Source organism: Lissotriton vulgaris, chromosome 8 (assembly GCF_964263255.1).
Source record: "Lissotriton vulgaris chromosome 8, aLisVul1.2, whole genome shotgun sequence".
NCBI classification, from domain to species: Eukaryota; Metazoa; Chordata; class Amphibia; order Caudata; family Salamandridae; genus Lissotriton; species Lissotriton vulgaris.
The window spans coordinates 1,501,346,611-1,501,367,151 of NC_141696.1; the positions used below are offsets into that span (position 1 = coordinate 1,501,346,611).

At 50.5% G+C, this 20,541-nt stretch overlaps 1 protein-coding gene across 1 annotated transcript in view; it reads right to left on the reverse strand.

Moving 5' to 3' along the window:
• The window catches only part of DRD3 (dopamine receptor D3), an 835,727-nt gene that overhangs the window by 167,699 nt on the left and 647,487 nt on the right, over positions 1-20,541 (reverse strand). Inside the window, exon 7 of the mRNA XM_086933536.1 lies at positions 6,874-7,261. Coding sequence (XP_086789662.1) covers positions 6,874-7,261 — 388 coding nt within the window. The remainder of the gene's footprint in view (positions 1-6,873; positions 7,262-20,541) is intronic.

Consider the following 20,541-nt stretch of genomic DNA (forward strand, 5'->3'; position numbering starts at 1 on the left):
TTACCAACCAAGCTAATAAAATGTATGACATGCCACAATAAAAAGTAAAAACGTTTCTTAACAACAAAGCAATACACGACTTAGAATCAATGGCCAACACCCTATTTTAAAATAAATAATAGCCTACACAAAACCCAATAAATGAAAAGTATGATCCAAACAATTGTTTTTGAATGAATAAGCACATTATTTTGATACATCAGCCAAAAAATATATAGAACAAAAATGTCAAATAAGACGAATGAATAAAAATATTAGGTATATTATTTATATAAAAAAAGGTTAATCTCACCAGCTGCCAACCAAAAATCACAACTAAAATCGATTTTAGAAGGTGGGCATATCTATTGCTCCAAGGTAGTCATCTATGCTATTTTCATCTATCGTCCGCTGGGCCGCATAAAGGCTAGTGTATTAGCGTGCGAATGCCGCAGCAATTGCGGGTGCCGTAGTATGCAGTGCCTCGGCCTCTTCTATCTGATTCACCCAATTCGCTTCCCTTTCCTTTCGGCTTAACAAGGCTAGGAGTTTCCCCGCTCTATCCCCGACTCATATAATCTGTGCTGGGTGGTCTGTATTTGGGCGCAAACTTCTCCTTCTATCAGGGCCCAGAGTTCCCTACACTGACCTCCAACTGCCTCAAGATCACTACCTCGTTGTCTCCTTTCTAGGTCGAGCAATTTATTTCGGTGACATTCTTAAACAACAAAACCCAAGCAGAATAATCTTCGACCAGTCTTTTCAACTGTTACCTTGTATAACAAAACTAAGCTGTGTGGCCCTTCAGAAATAAATAAAAATGACTCATCTCTTTCTTTCCTGGCTTTTTAGTGTGTGGTTGTGCAGGGGTTTATCAGTGTTCGTATGTTTAAAATGGTGAGAGTGGATTCCCTTTCAGTGGGGTTTTATCAATTATTATAGGTATAGACATAAAACAGGATAGCCTGTATATAGGTTTGTTCAACCCTGTCTAGCTCTCTAGATAGTTTCTTCCGTTTACCCCGGATAGAGTGAATATGCAAACCCTGATGACCACCTTGTAGACCTCACGCTCCTCCACCGAAGAGCAGTAGGCCCCTAATTGCGCTCACAGTAATTAGAGATATAGCTAGCCAGCATGTTCTTGAAAACTGGGTCTTCTGGAGATGAGGGTTATAGCCGCTAGGTGGGGAAGAGAGAGGGAGTCCTGCCCCAGGTCAAGCCTTACAGTAGGGGATTGTAATCGGACAGATCCCTACCAAGATAGTCAGGGAAGGAGATGGAGGAAGAGACCGCAGTTGAGCATACAATTCTATACAAGGGAATGCACAGGCCATGAACTGGAGAGTAAAAGGAGGGATTATGGTGTCTCCAGGCATCTTGCAGGACCCACTAGTGTAGCTAAAAAACTAAGCTGTGGGCATTATGCACAGTGGGTGATGTGAACAATCTAGGGAGACAGTTGAAATCAAGCCCAATAATCCACCCATTTCACCAGATGAAAGGAGAGGCGATGAAAGAAGGCGGGCGGGTCAGAATTAGTGGCATAAATTGTGCCCAATATAAGGGAAATACAGTCTAGTCTGGTCTCAAGAAATACAAATTGATCTTCTGGGTCTACCTTGTTTGTTAAGACCTGGGAGGGGGGTTCATGCCCTAACCCAAATAAGGGTCCCTCTATCATAGGCAGATTAGTTAATAGTGTAGCCCTGACCCCGTCACCACTTCTGGAGTCTTGAGATTCTCACAGTAGCAAAATGTGGACCTTTTTGGCCTTAAGGAAGGTTTGGATTTTATATCATCGGGATGGTATCTGCATCCCCTAATGTTCCAGGAGACTATTTGGAATGTCTGAGTCTGAGTCGTTGAGCCTGAGAAGCACTCATTAATTCCCATGAGGGAGTGTGGGGCGTGTGCCCTGTAAGATGCCAGGGCCCCCGGGTGGTATGCATGCAAAAGTGGTGGAGTTATTGGCTTCAGGGTAACAAGAATAATAATACTGAAGTATACTGTTCTGTTGAGGGTCTTAGATGGTATATTAAGTATCCAAATCCCACTAAGTCATTGTAGGTGTTATCAGCATGTAGCACAAGCCTGCACCCACCCAAGGGTTCATCATCAGGCTGTGCTCAGGGCCGTTTCTACCATTAGGCATTTTGCCGCCTAGGGTGGCAAAATGGGGAGGGCGGCAAAAAAACATGTGTGCCTGAAGGTCGTGGTGCCTTGAATGGCCCCGGCGCACTTGGGTAGAGTCCTGTCCGAATACGCCGCATGCACAGCACTGTGCCCCGTCTTGAACACAGGGGAGGGCGCTTTGTGTCCCCGAGGATCAGCAGAGGAGCTAGACGAGCGGGTGGGGCATCATCGAGCAGGGTCCATGGCTCTGCTCGGAATGAAGGACGTTAGTTAGAAGGTGCCGAGACCTGCCTGCCTGTGGCCCTGGCCTTTAGCAGGGCCTCCCTCCCAGTGCCCGCCTCTAAGCACTTGGACAGCCTCAGGTTGCCAGCTGTGGGCAATGCACAAATATTTCTACTAACGTCAATGCCGAACTGCAATTGAAGACGTTACTCGGAACTTTGAAGTGTCTAATGCAATTTTTGTCATGTTTGTATCTTTTTAAACATAAAATACTTACTTAAAACACTTTTCCATTTTCCGACCTATTAATGGAGTTTTGCACTGCCTGTGTTTATAGCACACACTATGTGGAGTTAAGCCAGTCCTTTCATGCCAATCGTTAGCAGGGCAGATAGCAGTTATTTCAGAGAGGGAGTGAGAGCGTTACTAGGAACTTGATTCTTCCTTCAGTAACACCTTCCGCACCCACCCGGCAAACAGGGTGCAGACGTGAGGCAGGTAGGCCCAGGAAGCCCTGGCCAGGTCCACAGAGCCTTTCATTAGCTTTGCATTTCATCAGTTCCTCACAGCTGGATGGGGTCAATCTCCCATCAAGAAAGGATCTCTTCCTTTGATTGCAGCCGGCCGGCACTCAGGAAAGGCATCATCACTGGCCGCTTCCCGCAGAGGCTTGAGTATATTGGCTTAGCAAGAAGGGATGTCTGTCCAAGCCAGAACTAGACATCCTCCCAAGGCCACCACCAGCTCGACGCTGTCATCCTGCTGGCCCTTTCTAGTAAGTAGTAACGGTGCAACGCTGCAGAGGACGGATGTGCCCGGTCCAGAGAAAGCACTAGAGACAGGCTTCATTTTTTAGCGCTGCCTAGGGCTTCTGTGGTACACAATATGAAGTTTATTTCAACTTAATTTTTTAATTTTAATGGCGTTGCCTTGAAAATGTGCTTCTGATCAGTGGTTTTATTTTTGGATCAATGTCTCCCCTTTTTTAGACCTGCTCCTGGTGCCAAGGGGAGCGGATGTAGGTAAGGTCCAGAGATGCCAACAGAGGAGCTGGGGAACCAGGTTTGTGCCTCTGCATTGGCTGAACATCCTGTGATTCTGGGCAAATCACTTAACCTTCCTGTGCCTACCAAAAATGAATGTGTCCTTGTGTAACATAAGTGGCGCTCATGTAAAGCGCTCTGATACCTTTGGGTCGAGTTTGCCTAAATAAAACTGCAAAAGGTAAACGTTAATTGGGTACAAATCTGGCCTCGACTTTGGCCCTTCCATGTGACTCTGAAGGTGTTCAGAAAATTACAGTAGGGCTCACTCCCACCCTGGCACAGGCAGTTCAAAGCTGTAATCCTCACAGGCGCTATTTTGGAGTGGGGGCCAGCTGAAGTGGACAGATCTACAAAATGCACCTGCCCGATCCAGAAGAAGCAGGCACGACTATTCTGATGGAGCTCCAGAGCTAGGACTTCTGGATGAAACCATTTGGAGTCAATGTCAGTTACATAAAGTTTATATTTGATAGTCCTTCATTTGTGTTTAACAAGTGTTTCTGAGCTTTTGGTACAGATTTAGGTCAACTTTATCCCCTTCTCTCACTGCCCCTCCAAGTCTTGTGGTGTTTCTTAGCCCTGGGCTCCACTTGGTAAACACGTGTCTTGGGTTCAAATTGCAGCTGTTTTGTACACGAATCCCTTACCCCATCAGAGCGCAATAACAGCGGTATTAGGATGTGCCTAAGGAGGCAAATCCTGTGACTTTTCCCAGACTTGTCGCAATACTATTCTGTGCTTTTGCTATAACTTTAAAAGCAAAAAGAATCTGGACATGGGAGAGGGCGGCATTTTTCAATTCTCGACTAGGGTGGCAAAACACCTAGAAACGGCCCTGGCTGTGCTCCTCATTGAGCGGCGCTGCTATCCCCAATGGGCTCCTCTAGGGGCTCTTTGTCCGAGATCCTTTAGTCGCCAATCAGGTTGCCAGCCTGCAAGTCGAATGCCTCCACTGTTGAAGGACACTAAGAACTAATTAAAAGGATTGTTGCGGAGTGGGTAAAATTAAGTATGAACCACCGTTAGTCACTTTTATTCGTTTGTGGGGGTCAATGTCAAGGTTAAGAACATATTTTTGATATTGTAGGGAAATATTATTTCTTATATTCTCCCTAAATTATAATGGGATAGTAATGGTGTAAATATTATTATTTCATAAATAGGGAGCAGCCATGATCTGATGACCCATCCATTGAATCGAAAAAGCATCTCCCCGCCTGTTCACATACATCTAACCTCACTGACTCACTTAATCCCCTGCATGATCACTCGCCCAGACCCCCTACTTCAGTTGTAGCCCGTGGGATAGTATTTAGAAAGAAGTTGTGGAAGGGCAAGTTGTGCAGGTGAACAAGTTGAGGGAACTCACCAATGGCCTTTTCCATCCAAGCACCATGTTGCATGAAATTGTAGCACCAGGCAGACAGACAAATGCAAGCACCAAATAGAGCCCCTACAGGTCTACATTTTACAAGCAGCACCCTTATTTATTTATTTATTTATTTAATGGTTTTTGTAGAGCGCGTAGTAACTCCGAAGAGCATCCCAGCGCTGATCTGCTTCTCCAGGGGTTTTAGCCAGTTAGTGAGACTATATTTGCGGGAAAAGTAGGGTCTTTAAGGTTTTCCTGAACTGGAGATAGTTCGGTTCTGTCCTGAGTTTCCGGGGTAAGTGGTTCCATCGTTTAGCCGTGTGAACCGAAAAGCGACGGCCACCGGTCTTGGCTTTTCTCACTCTAGGGACTGAAATGAGGTTTTCTGTATTGGACCGGAGATTTCTCTCTGCTTTGTAAGGGATTAAAAGTTCTTCCAGAAGAGGAGGACCGTTGTTGTTGAGGGTTTTATGGGCCAGGCAGAGGGCTTTGAAAACGACCCTTTCTCTGACTGGGAGCCAGTGGAGAGAGTTGAGAGCCGGCCTGGCGGAGGATCTTCCAGGTGTGCCCGTGAGTAGGCGGGCTGCGGCGTTTTGGACTTTTTGCAGTGAGTTCAAGGTGGCTTCAGGGGCACCCAAGTATAAAGCGTTACAATAGTCCAATCTTGCCAGGATTAGACCCTGAATAAGGAGCCTCCTTGCGGTATCTGGGAGTAGGGGAAAGATCTTCCTGCAGGCTCTAAGTAGCCCGAAGCATGTCCCTGCCGTTCTTTTTGCCTGGGTTTTAAAACTCATGTCCTTCTCGATCCACACACCAAGGCTCTTGACCTCATCCTTGGGAGCGGGGGAGTCCCCTAGGCACTTGGGCCAAAGGTGAGATGGTAGAGAGGGCCCATCGTGGCCCATTAGGAGGATCTCAGTCTTGGACCCGTTCAATTTTAATGAGGAGAGGTTCATCCATTGATGGACTTCGGAAAGACAGCTGTGGAGGTCGGATGGGGCGTGATGAGGATGAGAGAGGGTAACGATCAGCTGAGTGTCGTCGGCGTAGTTGATGACTGACACGCCGTACGAGCTGACCCTCTTCTCCAGTGGGGCCATGTACACCCTCAGGTGAACAACCCAATTCCATACATGTTCATCATGACTACAGCCTGCTAGTCAGAACCACATTTTCAATCCGTTATTCCCTGTGGAGGGATTTACGTTTTTTTTAGTACATGCAAGAAATCCTGACCACTGGTCAGGTAAGGCCCATCCTTTTTGGATGCAGGCCACAGAGACAGAGCCCTACTGGCACCGCTCCTGCACCAATGGGCGTGGAAGCGCCAATCCAAGAAAGAAAATCTATGATGTAGGTAGTCATAAAAGATAAAACCAAGATGCTACGCTACAGGATTTCAGACCGCACAGGCCCTTTTTTTCGCTAGAAAATGTGGCCAAATTCCATACCCCCTATTCTAGTTGTTTAACAGGTTTCCTTACGTAAAACATAGTGAATGCATATGTAATACAAAGAGATACACAAACAAGACGGAAGTTTGCTGTTAAATGGAATATTGCCCACACTGCATTCATTTAAGTGAACATTGTCATCATTAGTTTGATTATGCCCCTGATAATCCAGTCTGAATTATCTGGTCATGTCATAAAACAAGGATTCCTGGCATGGAGAGGTGGCAACCAGTGAGGTGTTTAGGTGAGAGCTAAACCTGACTCCCATGCTGTTGCTCATGAGAGTGTATGGACCTGATGAAATATAATAGCATTTAGTAGGCTCACAATGTCCAGAAGGGACATCAGAAAGATATGGAGCTCAGATATTGAGGATGGACTCATGTACGAGCGATGAAAAAATGATGTGCAAAGGTAGGGGCTATCTAGGAAATATTGGGCATCCGCTGGGCGGTTCCACTGTGTTAAGTAGAGTAATAATGATGGGTATGCAGGCATAAGGCGGACAAATGTAAATATAAAGTACTTGAAAAGTTCTAAATGCTTGATCATTCTTGTGAGGACTTATATAATGCTTACTTGTCATGCCACCTGTTCAATTGTTGCTAAATATATAAATAATTAAAATATAAACTTCTAGGAATAGCTCGTGCCTCTTACCCACCGAGAACAATCGCGAGCATCTTTGTGGCTTTCCGCTCCCTCATTTGCAAGCTTCTGCGCTTCGGGCCGCATTTGATGGACGCCATGGTCCTGCCATTGGGGAGGCTATGCACCTCAATGTCCAGCCTGGGCAGAGGGTAGGGAGGTACCTTGTCATCTGCTGATGCATCGTTCTCCTCTTCCTCCTCAGCTCCCTCCTCGCCTTCCTCCTCCTCTTCCTCTTCATTCTCTGTCCTGGCGAAGGAGGTGTGGCTCAGGCTAGAGTAGTTCTGCAGGTCCAGGCGGGTCAACAGTTTTTTTTCTGGTGAAATCTCTCTGATGGTAGTGTTGAGCTTCAGACAGGACGAGATGGCATCTTGGTGTCTGGACAACACCTTCTCGCTGCTTTCCTGAAGATGTAACAAAGTAAGACGTGTCACTAGAGCAACAGGATGGGAACCATATGCAATAATTACAATACTTAACACACTTCAAATACATCTCAATTTAAACATTTAAAAATCCCACATCAGTGCAGATTGCAATTAATTAATTTGCATTCATTAAAATACCAATGTGTCGTATCTACAGAACATAATTCCAAAATTTGAAAAAACATACAGTGCAATAGCGCCTCTCCTAATATAAAACAGAATCTGTGTCATGGTTTCAGTTGACATTTCACAAAATCACCACAGTTGTTGTGATGCTGTTTTTTTTTTTGCAGTACACAGCAGACTATAGGATATGTAAGTGGCAAAAATGGACTCTGATGATTGCTTTTCTAACCTCTTTGACCTGCTCAAAATGAGTTCCCTTTTTACTTTACACATTTTTCCACCTTTTGTTCTTTTCTCTCTTGGCTAAAAACAATTTTGCTGTTTAAAAGACCTCATGCCACCAATTCTTCAAGAAGATTTGATAAGAAATATAGAGATTAGGCTTCAGCTAGACACTCTTCAGCTATTTGTTTTCATGTGTTTTTCATGGTTTGCTATTATTTAGCTGGGCTGTCCATCAAGGCTGCAGCATTTTGTGACTGGTTACATTTTCCCATTGGTTTTCCCATTAGGTGTTGGTGATGGGGCGACTCAATTTGTCCTTTTTTATTGTAAATTAGAGCTCTTTAATGTGTTTAATTTGCTGACACAATGAATATTTAACTGCATTGCTAGTTGATGGCTTTTTTGTTTTGTAAGTGCTCGCTCTTTTGATGCCTAATCACGTCATTAAGACTCCGTACTATTCACAGTGCTATTACCATTAAACATTAAGTGATATTTGTAGTTTTTCAAAAATAACTCTCAAAGTGGGAATTTGTTCTTGAACCAAAAAGAAAACAAGGCCCTATGAGCTTTCTCCTAGGGTGTGGGGGTCATTTTTATTTTTTTCTCTTTGGGACAACCAGGCTTTTCAGGCGGAACTGAACCCGAAAAGCGACTGCTCTAAATAAGACCGATGGTCTGCAGTGCCTAGAATGATGGTCTGTGGAGTGAACAGTATAATGTTCCCGCAGCAGATGAAATGGCAGTTTGCGTTGCAGGTACTCCACCAAAACTGTGGCGGAGACCCTATGTACAAAACTGTAAATAACCCCGTAGAGGGCGAATGGACGTCAATTCACCATAATGCCAGGGGTAGCAGAAGTGACTTTGCCCGCCATTTGACCTTTGACTCACACACACACTTATGCTTACAGATACTAACACATTCAGACTCTCGCACACATAAACACACTCACCCACAAGCATGCATACAAAATACATGTAACTCAATCAATCAATCAATCACTTATAAAGCGCGCTACATACCCGTAGGGTCTCAAGGAGCTGGGAGTGGCGGGGGCTGGGGGGTGCCGCTACTGCTCGAACAGCCAGGTCTTCAGCTTCTTCCTGAAGGAGAGGTGGTCTTGGGTCAGGCGCAGGTCGGGAGGGAGGGAGTTCCAGGTCTTGGCGGCCAGGTAGGAGAAGGACCTTCCTCCTGTAGTCGCTCTTCGGATGCGGGGGACGGCGGCGAGGGCGTGGTTGGATGATCGGAGGTGGCGTTTGGGAGCGTAGAAGTTGACTCGGCTGTTGAGGTAGCTCGGGCCTTGGTCGTGTAGGGCTTTGTGTGCGTGGGTGAGGAGGCGGAAGGTGATTCTTTTGTTGACGGGGAGCCAGTGAAGGTCTCTCAGATGTCCGGAGATGTGGCTGGTTCGTGGGATGTCGAGGATGAGTCTGGCTGAGGCGTTCTGGATCCGCTGGAGTCTCTTCTGGAGCTTGGCGGTGGTACCGGCATAGAGGGCGTTGCCGTAGTCCAGTCGGCTGGTGACGAGGGCTTGGGTGACGGTCTTCCTGGTCTCGGTGGGGATCCACCAGAAGATCTTCCGTAGCATGCGTAGGATGTTGAAGCGCGCCGAGGAGACGTTGTTGACTTGCCTGGTCATGGAGAGGGAGGGGTCCAGGATGAAGCCCAGGTTGCGTGCATGGTCTGTCGGTTTGGGTGCGGTGCCCAGGGCGGGAGGCCACCAGGAGTCGTCCCAGGCGGAGGGTGAGGAGCCCAGGATGAGGACCTCCGTCTTGTCCGAGTTCAGTTTCAGGCGGCTGGTCGTCATCCACTCGGCTACCTCTTTCATCCCTTCGTGCAGGTTGGCTCTGGCGGCGGCGGGGTCGTTGGTCAGGGAGAGGATCAGCTGGGTGTCGTCGGCGCAGGAGATTATGCTGAGGTTGTGTTTGCGTACGATGGCCGCGAGGGGGCTCATGTAGACGTTGAAGAGGGTGGCGCTCAGAGATGATCCTTGGGGGACGCCGCAGATGACTTCGGAGGCCTCTGACTTGTACGGTGGTAGGCGGACTCTCTGTGTTCTTCCGTCGAGGAAGGAGATGATCCATTCCAGCGCCTTGTCCTGGATTCCGATGTTGCTGAGGCGCCGTACTAGGGTGCGGTGGCAGACCGTGTCGAATGCCGCGGAGAGGTCTAGGAGGATGAGGGCCGCTGTTTCTCCATTGTCCATCAGGGCTCGGATGTCATCGGTGGCGGCGATGATGGCGGTCTCGGTGCTGTGGTTGGCTTGGAAGCCGGACTGTGAGGGGTCGAGGGATCCGTTCGTCTCGAGGAAGGCGGCCATCTGCTTGTTGACGGTCTTCTCGATGACTTTGGCTGGAAACGGGAGGAGCGAGATGGGGCGGTAATTCTTGAGGTCGGTGGGGTCCGCTGTTGGTTTCTTGAGTAGAGCGCTGAGTTCGGCGTGTTTCCAGCTCTCAGGGAAGATGGTGGTGTCGAAGGATGTGTTGATGATGTCTCGCAGGTGGGGTGCGATGACAGCGTCGGCCTTGTTGAAGACGTGGTGAGGGCAGGGGTCGGTCGGTGATCCGGAGTGGATGGAGTTCATCGTGCGGATGGTGTCTTCGGTGCTGATCGGGGTCCAGGCGTGGAGGGTGGTGGTGGGGGTGGTTGCTCGGTCATGGTGTGCGTTGGTTGGTTGTTGAAGCTGTTGTGTATGTCCGCGATCTTGTTGTGGAAGTATGAAGCGAGGGAGTTGCAGAGGTCTTGCGATGGGGTGATGTCGTTGTTTCCTGCGCTGGGGTTGGAAAGCTCTTTCACGATGTTGAAGAGTTCCTTGCAGTTGTGTGCGTTGTTGTCCAACCGGTCCTTGAATGCTGTTTTCTTGGCAGCGCGGATCAGCTGGTGGTGTTTCCGGGTGGCAAGTTTGAAGGAGGTCCTGTTGTCCGGTGTCGGTTCCCTTCTCCAGACTTTCTCGAGGGCTCGGCAGTTCTTCTTGGAGCTCTTGAGTTCGTCGGTGAACCATGGGGCCTTCTTGCTGCCGGGTCTGCTAGGCGGGGTCCTCAGTGGGGCGAGTTCGTCCGCGCAGTTGCTGATCCACTTAGTGAGGTTGTCGGCGGCCTGGCTGGGGTTCGCTGAGCTGGCAGGAGGGTGCTGGCTCAGGGAGGTGGCGAGCTGGTCTGCTGTGATCTTGTTCCAGCTTCTGCGGGCGGCCTGTTGCTGGTGTTGGTGGGTCGTCGTTCTCTTGAAGGTGAAGTGGACGCAGCTGTGGTCCGTCCATTGAAGCTCTGTGGCGTGGCTGAAGTCGATGTCTGTGCTGGAAGAGAAGACTGCGTCGAGTGTGTGTCCGGCGAGGTGGGTGGGGGTGGACACCAGTTGCTTGAGTCCCAGGTTGGCGAGGTTGTCGAGCAGGGTGCTGGTGTTGCAGTCGTTGTTGTTCTCCAGATGGAAGTTGAGGTCTCCCAGGAGGATGTAGTCAGCGGAGGGGAGGGCATGCGGGCTGACGAAGTCGGCGATGTCCTCGCTGAATTGCGTGCGTGGTCCAGGGGGTCGGTAGATCAGGGTGCCTGTTCGGGTTGGTGTGGATCTGGAAATGCAGGTGTTCGGCGCTGGTCAGGGTGTTGTCGGTGCTGGTCGTGAGACGGATGGTGCTCCTGTGGATGATGGCGATGCCTCCTCCCATCTGGTTGGCGTTTCGGTCCCTCCGGACGATCTTGTAGCCCTCTGGGATGGCGATGGCGATGTCGGGAGCTGAAGAGGCGTTCATCCAGGTCTCCGTGAGGAAGGCAACGTCAGAGGCTGTGGCGTCTAGGAGGTTCCAGAGTTCGATGGCGTGTCTGTGGACGGAGCGGGTGTTGAGCAGGATGCACTTGAGGTGGGTGCTGCTGGTGTTCGACTTGGCGGGTGCTGGTGCGAGGCTGGTCCGGATGCAGGTGAACTTGCAGGCGTGGCAGCTGAAAGGTCCGTGGGTACGTCGTGGAGTGGCTTGATGGCATTCTGGGAGTCGGCCGGTGTTGAGAGCGGTGAGGGTGGCGGCGGAGTACGTCAGGCGGGTCGGTCGGGGTCCTCGTGGGCCAGGGGTCCTGGCACTGGGCGCGGTCCAGGCGCGGACGGGCGTAGACGGGCTTACCTTTGGCGCGCCTTCAGCGCACAATCAGCGCGCCCGCTGCGCGTGACCGCTGCGCGTTCGCACGGTCGCCATATAAGGCGAAGTGCGCGGGTGGGCGGAGCAGCTGGGAGGCGGGAGCGGGGAGGGTACAGAATAGAAAAAGGGGCGGGGAAAAGCGGCGGTGGCGGGAAGGGAGGGCGGAGGGCGGCGAGGTAGGCGGACAACAAGGAAGGAAAACCAAAACACGGGGAAAATGAAATAAAACAAAACAGGCACAAATTATCGACAAAACAAGGGCAAAAACAACCGCAACTGCATTTTTACTTACCTTAGCTTCCAGATAGGGTCATATTCCAACTAATGTACTCCATTTTTTTTATTACACTAATAGTTAATAATATTATTCACTATCTGTATAATAAAAAAACCTGACAGAAACCAGGCAAGTGGAGCTCCAACCAGCGTCCACTTGGACGAGCTGCCCCTTTGTTCCAGGCATTGATTTTGCCACCTGAGGCCAGGGGGTCGCAAAAGCAGTTTTAGGTGAAGCAAGGGGCAAGCCAGGGGTCGCAGCTGCGACCCCTAAATGACGTCCATGAGAGGGAGCAGCATACAATTCTTCATACAATTACCAAATTTACTGTAACAGTCTACTGCTGGGATCAAAACATGCCCATTGACATTTGTATTTGCCTTGGTGCCTTGTCAGCTCTGCACCAACTCCCCTCATGCCTTGACCCCAGTACCTGCGAGTAACGTGAGTTATACACAATGTAAATAAATAAATACACAAGATTCTGCAGTAGGTGCCATGAACCCATAGGACATATTTCAGAGCCTTGTGCTCAACACCAAAGGCCCTGGTCTGAGGGCCCCACTCCAACAAGGCCCCATCCTACCTGTAACATCTAAGGCTGCTTGTGGCGATTGTGTGTAGTATGTCATTATAGTTACTAGAATTACATAAACTCGCTGGTTTCTCTAAAAGGTGCCTTTACCTCACCTTTCATCTTACTGCAATAGGAAACTATGACATGAAGTGTGGACAACCACCTCAAAAGCTTCCATCAATGATAGAAAATGGGTGATGTTTATCACATCTTATAAAATGCCAATCCCTGCGCTGGCAGAATATATCAGGTGCAAAAAATATTACACCCTTTACTGGGCAGACCATAACCAATGAGAGAGTAACAAACTCAGAAAGTCTGATCTCTCTCCACTGGGTGGATCCCCATTAAATGTTCTACACATTCGAGCCCTGCATGCCGCGCGCCTCATTCAATGGCTCTCGTGCACTGTTGTGATTGGCTGCGCGTTGATGCAATCAGCGGACTCCAAAAGAGGCGTCTGAGGGCTCTTGAACTTCCGAGTTAAAAGCCCGCGCGAGGATGACCTCATCCGGCCTCGCGCAGACAGGGCGGCGCGAGCGCACCTTCAAGGGCGCGAGGAGAGATGGCTTCCAATCTCCGTCACCTCTTCTGGGCGTCTCGTGATTGACAATTTAACATCTGTGGTCGGACGACGACCCCGAAAGCGACTGCTGACAACGAGCAGGACTGAGAGTGATGGCAAGACGGTTAGAGTCGATTGACGTCAGTAGATCGGCTGATAGCAGAACAACACACTTTACTGGAGAAAATATCTAATCAAAACGACCGCTGCTGGAAATGTTCCTTCCAAAGTGTATCATAAACAGTTCACAGACACCGTGGTCCGTGATCAGTGCGGCGTGCCCCAGCCTCTGCTGCCTCCATGTTGTGGCGGGAAACTCTTGGTGATGACGCAGGTTAAAGTATCACACTCCAGGCAGGAAGAGAGGTTGTGGAGCTTGCAACACCACAGCCTCCTCTTTCAAGCACACAATTGGCTGGTTTGTGAAAGAAAACTAACTGCATCTCTAACCAATATCTCGGATTGGTAATGCGGGCACTCAGGCAATGCCCCCCCCTCTTTGGCTCTCTGCCATTGCTCCTTGCATTAGAGTAAGACCCTTAATTCTGATTGGTTGTAAAATCTGGCTACTTACTACACAGATTTTTCTTGCCAAATTCCAGTGGGTACCAGGGCCGGCTCTAGGCTCATGGTGGCCCTGTGCAGGGAGCGTAGGTGGGGGCCCCGGAAGAGGGGGTCCGGACCCTCATGGACATCGATTCGCCAAAATGTTATGGGTGACAAAAGCGACATGTCACTCCCTTTCACACCCAGTGACATCACAGGCGTGTCTAACCTTGGACTTTCGACTGCCTCTTATTTACTGCTTGAGGTGTTATGGAAAGAGCAAGAAATGGAGACAACAGAAAAGTAAACAAAGCTCCATGGGCCCTCTTTAGTTTCTGTTCTCTCTGTCAGTCAGTCTCTATCTCTGTCAGTCTCTCTCTCTCTGTCAGTCTATCTCTCTCTGACAGTCTCTCTCTCAGCCAGTAAGTCTCCCAGTCTCTCTCTCTCTCTCTTAGTCTCTCTCTCTGTCAGCCAGTCTCGCTCTCTCCCAATCAGTCTCTCTCTCTCCCAGTCAGTCAGTCTCTCTCAGTCAGTCATTCTCTCTCTACCTCAGTCAGTCTCTCTCTCTCTCTCTCAGTCAGTCTCTCTCTCTCTCTGTCAGTCTCTCTCAGTCAGTCAGTCTCTCTCAGTCAGTCAGTCTCTCTCGCAGTCAATCAGTCTATCTCTCTCAGTCAGTCAGTCTCTGCCTCTCTCTCTGTCAGTCAGTATCTCTCTACCTCAGTCAGTCAGTATCTCTCTACCTCAGTCACTCTCTCTCTCTGCCAGTCAGTCTCATTCTCAATCAGTCTCTCTCTCTCTGTTAGTCAGTCAGTCACTCTCTTAGTCAGCCAATCTTGCTCTCTCTCTCTGTCAGTTTCCTAGCCAGTCAGTCTCTCAGTCAGTCAGTATTCAGTCTCTGAGTCAGTCAGTCAGTCAGTCTCTCTCTCGCAACTCTCTCTCTCTCTCCATTCTCTCTCTCAACTCTGTCCACTCCATCTCCACTGTCTCTCCACTGTCTCTCTCTCCACTTTCTCTCTCTCTACTCTCTCTCCACTCTCTCTCCACTATCTCCCTCCACTGTCTCCCTCCACTCTCTCTACTCTCTCTCCACTCTCCCCCACTCTCTCCCCACTCTCTCTCTCCACTCTCTCCACCCTCTCTCCCTTCACACTCTCTCTCTACCTTCTCTCCACTCTCTCTTTCTCTCCGCTCTCTCTCTCCCTCTCCCTCTCTCTCTCCACTCTCTCACTCCACTCTCTCACTCTCTCTCTCACTCTCTGTCTCACTCTCTTGCCACCCTCTTTCTACTCTCTCTCCACTCCCTCTCCACTCTCTCTCCACTCTCTCCACACTCTCTCCACACTCTCTCTCTGCACTGTCTCCTCCACTGTCTCCCTCCACTGTCTCCCTCCACTCTCCCTCCACTCTCTCTCCACTCTCTATGCACTCTCTCTCCTCTCTCTCTTCTCTCTCTCTCCACTCTCTCTCTCCACTCTCTCTCTCTTCTATCTCTCTCTCCACTGTCTCCTCCACTGTCTCCCTCCACTCTCTCTCCACTCTCTCTCCACTGTCTCTCCACTCTCTCTCCACTCTCTATCTCCTCTCTCTCCTCTCTCTCTCTCCACTCTCTCTCTCCTCTCTCTCTCTCCACTCTTTCTCTCTCTCTCCACTCTCTCTCTCCACTCTCTCTCCACTCTCCACTCTCTCTCTCCACTGTCTCTCTCTCTCCACTTTCTCTCTCTCTCTCCACTGTCTAGCTCCACTCCCTCCACTCTCTCTCTCTCTCTCTCTCTCTCTCTCTCTCTCTCTCTCTCTCTCTCTCTCTCTCTCTCTCTCCACTCTCTCTCTCTTCACTGTCTCTCTCACCACTTTCTCTCTCTCTCTCCACTCTCTATCCACTGTCTAACTCCACTTTCTCTCCACTCTCTCTCTCTACTCTTTCTCCACTCTCTCTCTCTACTCTCTCTCCACTCTCTCTCTCCACTCTCTCTCCCTCCACTCTCTCTCCCTCCACTCTCTCTCCCTCCACTCTCTCTCTCTCTCTCTACTCTCTCTCCACTCTCTCTACTCTCTCTCCACTGTCTTTCTCTCCACTCTCTCTCCACTCTCTCCACTGTCTCCCTCCACTCTCTCTCTCTCCACTCTCTTGCTCACTCTCTCCACTGTCTCCATGCTCTCTCTCTCTCCACTGTCTAGCTCCACTCTCTCTCCACTCTCTCTCTCTACTCTCTCTCCACTCTCTCTCTCTCTACTCTCTCTCCACGCTCTCTCTCCACTCTCTCTCTCCACCCTCTCTCCCTCCACTCTCTCTCTCTACTCTCTCTCCACTCTCTCTCTCCACTCTCTCACTCCACTCTCTCTCTACTCTCTCTACACTGTCTTTCTCTCCACTCTCTCTACTCTCTCTCCACTCTCTCTCCACTGACTCTCTCTCTCTACTCTCTCGCTACTCTCTCTCTCCACTCTCTCTATACTCTCTCTCCACTGCCTCACTCCACTCTTTTACCACTCTCTCTCCACTCTCTCTCTCCACCCTCTCTCTCCACCCTCACTCTCTCTCTACTCTCGCTCTCTACTCTCGCTCTCTACTCTCTCTCTCTACTCTCTCATTTTTAACTTCATCTCCATCACCCTTGCACCCTTCTCCCCTCTGCCTTGCAGCACCCTTCTCGCCCTCCCCCTTGCACCCTTCTCCCCCTCCCCCTTGCACCCTTCTCCACCTCCGCCTTGCACCCTTTTCTACCTTGCACCATTCTCCCCTCTGCCTTGCACCCTTCTCCCCTCTGCCTTGCACCCTTCTCCTCTCTGCCTTGCACCCTTCTCCCCTCTGCCTTGCACCCTTCTCCCCTCTGCCTTGCAGCACCCTTCTCGCCCTCCCCCTTGCACCCTTCTCCCCCTCCCCCTTGCACCCTTCTCCACCTCCGCCTTGCACCCTTTTCTACCTTGCACCATTCTCCCCTCTGCCTTGCACCCTTCTCCCCTCTGCCTTGCACCCTTCTCCTCTCTGCCTTGCACCCTTCTCCCCTCTGCCTTGCACCCTTCTCCCATCTGCCTTGCACCCTTCTCCACTCTGCCTTGCACCCTTCTCCCCTCTGCCTTGCACCCTTCTCCTCTCTGCCTTGCACCCTTCTCCCCTCTGCCTTGCACCCTTCTCCCCTCTGCCTTGCACCCTTCTCCTCTCTGCCTTGCAGCCTTCTCTACTGTGCACCCTTCTCCTCTCTGCCTTGCACCCTTCTCCTCTCTGCCTTGCACCCTTCTCCCCTCCCCGTGGCACCCTTCTCCTCTCCACCTTGCACCCTTCTCCCCTCCGCCTTGCACCCTTCTCCCCCTCCCCGTTGCACCATTCTCCCCTCTGCCTTGCACCCTTCTCCTCTCCACCTTGCACCCTTCTCCTCTCTGCCTTGCACCCTTCTCCCCTCTGCCTTGCACCCTTCTCCCCTCTGCCTTGCACCCTTCTCCTCTCTGCCTTGCACCCTTCTCCCCTCTGCCTTGCACCCTTCTCCTCTCTGCCTTGCACCCTTCTCCCCTCTGCCTTGCACCCTTCTCCTCTCTGCCTTGCACCCTTCTCCCCTCTGCCTTGCACCCTTCTCCCCTCCACCTTGCACCCTTCTCCCCTCCGCCTTGCACCCTTCTCCCCCTCCCCGTTGCACCATTCTCCCCTCTTCCTTGCACCATTCTCCCCTCTGCCTTGCACCCTTCTCCTCTCTGCCTTGTACCCTTCTCCCCTCTGCCTTGCACCTTCTCCCCTCTGCCTTGCACCCTTCTCCTCTCTGCCTTGCACCATTCTCCCCTCTGCCTTGCACCCTTCTCCCCTCCGCCTTGCACCCTTCTCCTCTCTGCCTTGCATCCTACTCCCCTCTGCCTTGCACCCTTCTCCTCTCTGCGTCGCACCCTTCTCCTCTCTGCCTTGCAACCTTCTACCCTCTGCCTTGCAACCTTCTCCCCTCTGCCTTGCACCCTTCTCTACCGTGCACCCTTTCTACTCTCTGCCTTGCACCCTTCTCCCCTCTGCCTTGCACCTTTCTCCCCTCCGCCTTGCTCCCTTCTCTACTTTGCGCCCTTCTCTACCTTGCACCCTTCTCCTCTCTGCCTTCCACCTTTCTCCCCTCTGCCGTGCACCCTTCTCCTCTCTGCCTTGCGCCCTTCTCCTCTCTGCCTTGCGCCCTTCTCCTCTCTGCCTTCTGCCCTTCTCCCCTCTGCCTTGCACCCTTCTCCCCTCCGCCTTACACCCTTCTCTACCTTGCACCCTTCTCCTCTCTGCCTTGCGCCCTTCTCCTCTCTGCCTTGCGCCCTTCTCCTCTCTGCCTTCCACCTTTCTCCCCTCTGCCTTGCACCCTTCTCCTCTCTGCCGTGCACCCTTCTCCTCTCTGCCTTCCGCCATTCTCCCCTCTGCCTTGCACCCTTCTCCCCTCTGCCGTGCACCCTTCTCCCCCTCCGCCTGGACTCCAAAACGTAAGCTGATCACTTTCTTCAAACAAAATAATTTTGACCTAATAGGCAAGCTTTTTATTTTTAGTAAATGCATGGCAGGTGCTCTACTATCAGTTTGCAGTTTTCATCCAGTATCCATATGTACTCTGGCTATACAAGGAAAGTGCCACCATCCCAAGCCAAGGATACACACTAAATACTAAGAACTACCAACAATATATCGGCCAAACAAGGGCGGTCAGAGAGCACATCACCCTCACATGCATTCATTTTTTAATGAGGATGCTTTTCTCTCACAATAAAATTAATGTTTGTACAAATGCCATTTTGACACCTCTATGTGCTGTGCATAACGATTGTCACTGTAACTCAGCTTACCGAACTCAGAGGGAAGGTTGACTTGGTACACCGAGAGAATAAGAAATGACTCGGAGGACTTAAACAGATGTCAGAGTGAGCGTGAAACGGACTACGATAAAGCAAGCAATTAAAATTGTATTTTGTTTAAAAGAACCATGACTTGTCGGAAAACACAGTTTCTATTATGTATAAAAGTTCCTAAAAATGTCACAGTGATTACAAACTATATTACACAGGCACTATGTTGGAGAAAGGACCTACAGGCTGTCTGAACAGAGATCAGATAATCTTCCCTTACTTGCAGGCCCGTTATCCCATTCCACCAGGACCTCTGTTTCACCTTTCAACAATAAAAATAAACTTACTCACTGTCTCGTTCCTTGTCCCAAACTTGGTGGCTGAGGAAGTGCTTCTGCCTCTGGAGCGTTCTTTCTAATAATTATAATTCACCATGGGCCAACCTGTGCACAAGCACATAGCAGAACACTGCGTCTTCGCCACATGCCAGCAGGCCAGCTCTCCACATTTACCGAGGCCCACTCAAGAGGGGTGTGCAAATCGCTTTCACTTTCGCAATGTTAGACATGCGTAGTCGAGCCAGCTAAAATTATCCAGAAAAGGTAAGCATGTTTTTAAAATGCTGATGTGGAAACAGAGCCAGCTTCAACATTGTAATTGTGTCTTTAGATAACTTGTAGGGGAGGAAGGGAAGCAGTTTTTTAAGGGTGCCACAATCACATTAAGAGGTTCCCAGCCCATGTAGGCCCCCAAACCCTGACAACCCCCACTCCCCCAACCCTCACAGCCCTGGCCTCCTCCCTTCTCAAAGGAATAGTGCCCTGAGGAGAATGCACTATCTCAGGGCCCCCACCCCCTCCTCTTTCCGGGCCTGGCTCGTGGCTTTGACTGAAGAGAAATAATGGAAGTTGATACTTTGTTTCTCTTCAGTCAAAGGTCAGCAGGGCGGGACGAGGAGCAGGCTGCAGACAGCAGCAGCTGGCTTAGAGAGAGAGAGACAGACACAGCTCTCTACCGGAGGGCTCAGCTGAGGGATCCTCGTCGTGGCGGCCCCTGGGGTTTGGCGGCCCTGTGCAGGTGCACAGTTTGCACATGCCTAGGCCCTAGAGTGGAGGGAGAGAGGGTGGAGAGAGAGAGTGGAGAGAGAGCGTGGAGAGAGAGTAGAGAGAGAGAGAGTGGAGAGAGAGTAGAGAGAGAGAGAGTGGAGGGAGTGGAGCTAGACAGTGGAGAGAGAGAGAGAAAGTGGAGAGAGAGACAGTGGAGAGAGAGAGTGGAGAGTGGAGAGAGAGAGTGGAGAGAGAGAGTGGAGAGAGAGAGAGAGAGTGGAGAGAGAGAGAAGAGAGAGAGTGGAGAGAGAGAGAGGAGAGAGAGGAGATAGAGAGTGGAGAGAGAGTGGAGAGACAGTGGAGAGAGAGTGGAGAGAGAGTGGAGGGAGACAGTGGAGGAGACAGTGGAGAGAGAGATAGAAGAGAGAGAGAGTGGAGAGAGAGAGTGCAGAGTGGAGAGTGGAGAGAGAGAGAAGAGAGAGAGGAGAGAGAGTGCATAGAGAGTGGAGAGAGAGTGGAGGGAGAGTGGAGGGAGAGAGTGGAGGGAGACAGTGGAGGAGACAGTGGAGGAGACAGTGCAGAGAGAGAGTGTGGAGAGAGTGTGGAGAGAGTGGAGAGAGAGTGGAGAGGGAGTGGAGAGAGAGTAGAAAGAGGGTGGAGAGAGTAGATAGAGGGTGGAAAGAGAGTGAGACAGAGAGTGAGAGAGAGAGTGAGAGAGTGGAGTGAGAGAGTGGAGAGAGAGAGGGAGAGGGAGAGAGAGAGCGGAGAGAAAGAGAGAGTGGAGAGAAAGTAGAGAGAGAGTGTGAAGGGAGAGAGGGTGGAGAGAGTGGAGAGAGAGAGTGGGGAGAGAGTGGGGGAGAGTGGAGAGAGAGTAGAGAGAGTGGAGGGAGACAGTGGAGGGAGATAGTGGAGAGAGAGTGGAGAGAGAGTAGAGAGAGAGAAAGTGGAGAGAGAGACAGTGGAGAGACAGTGGAGAGACAGTGGA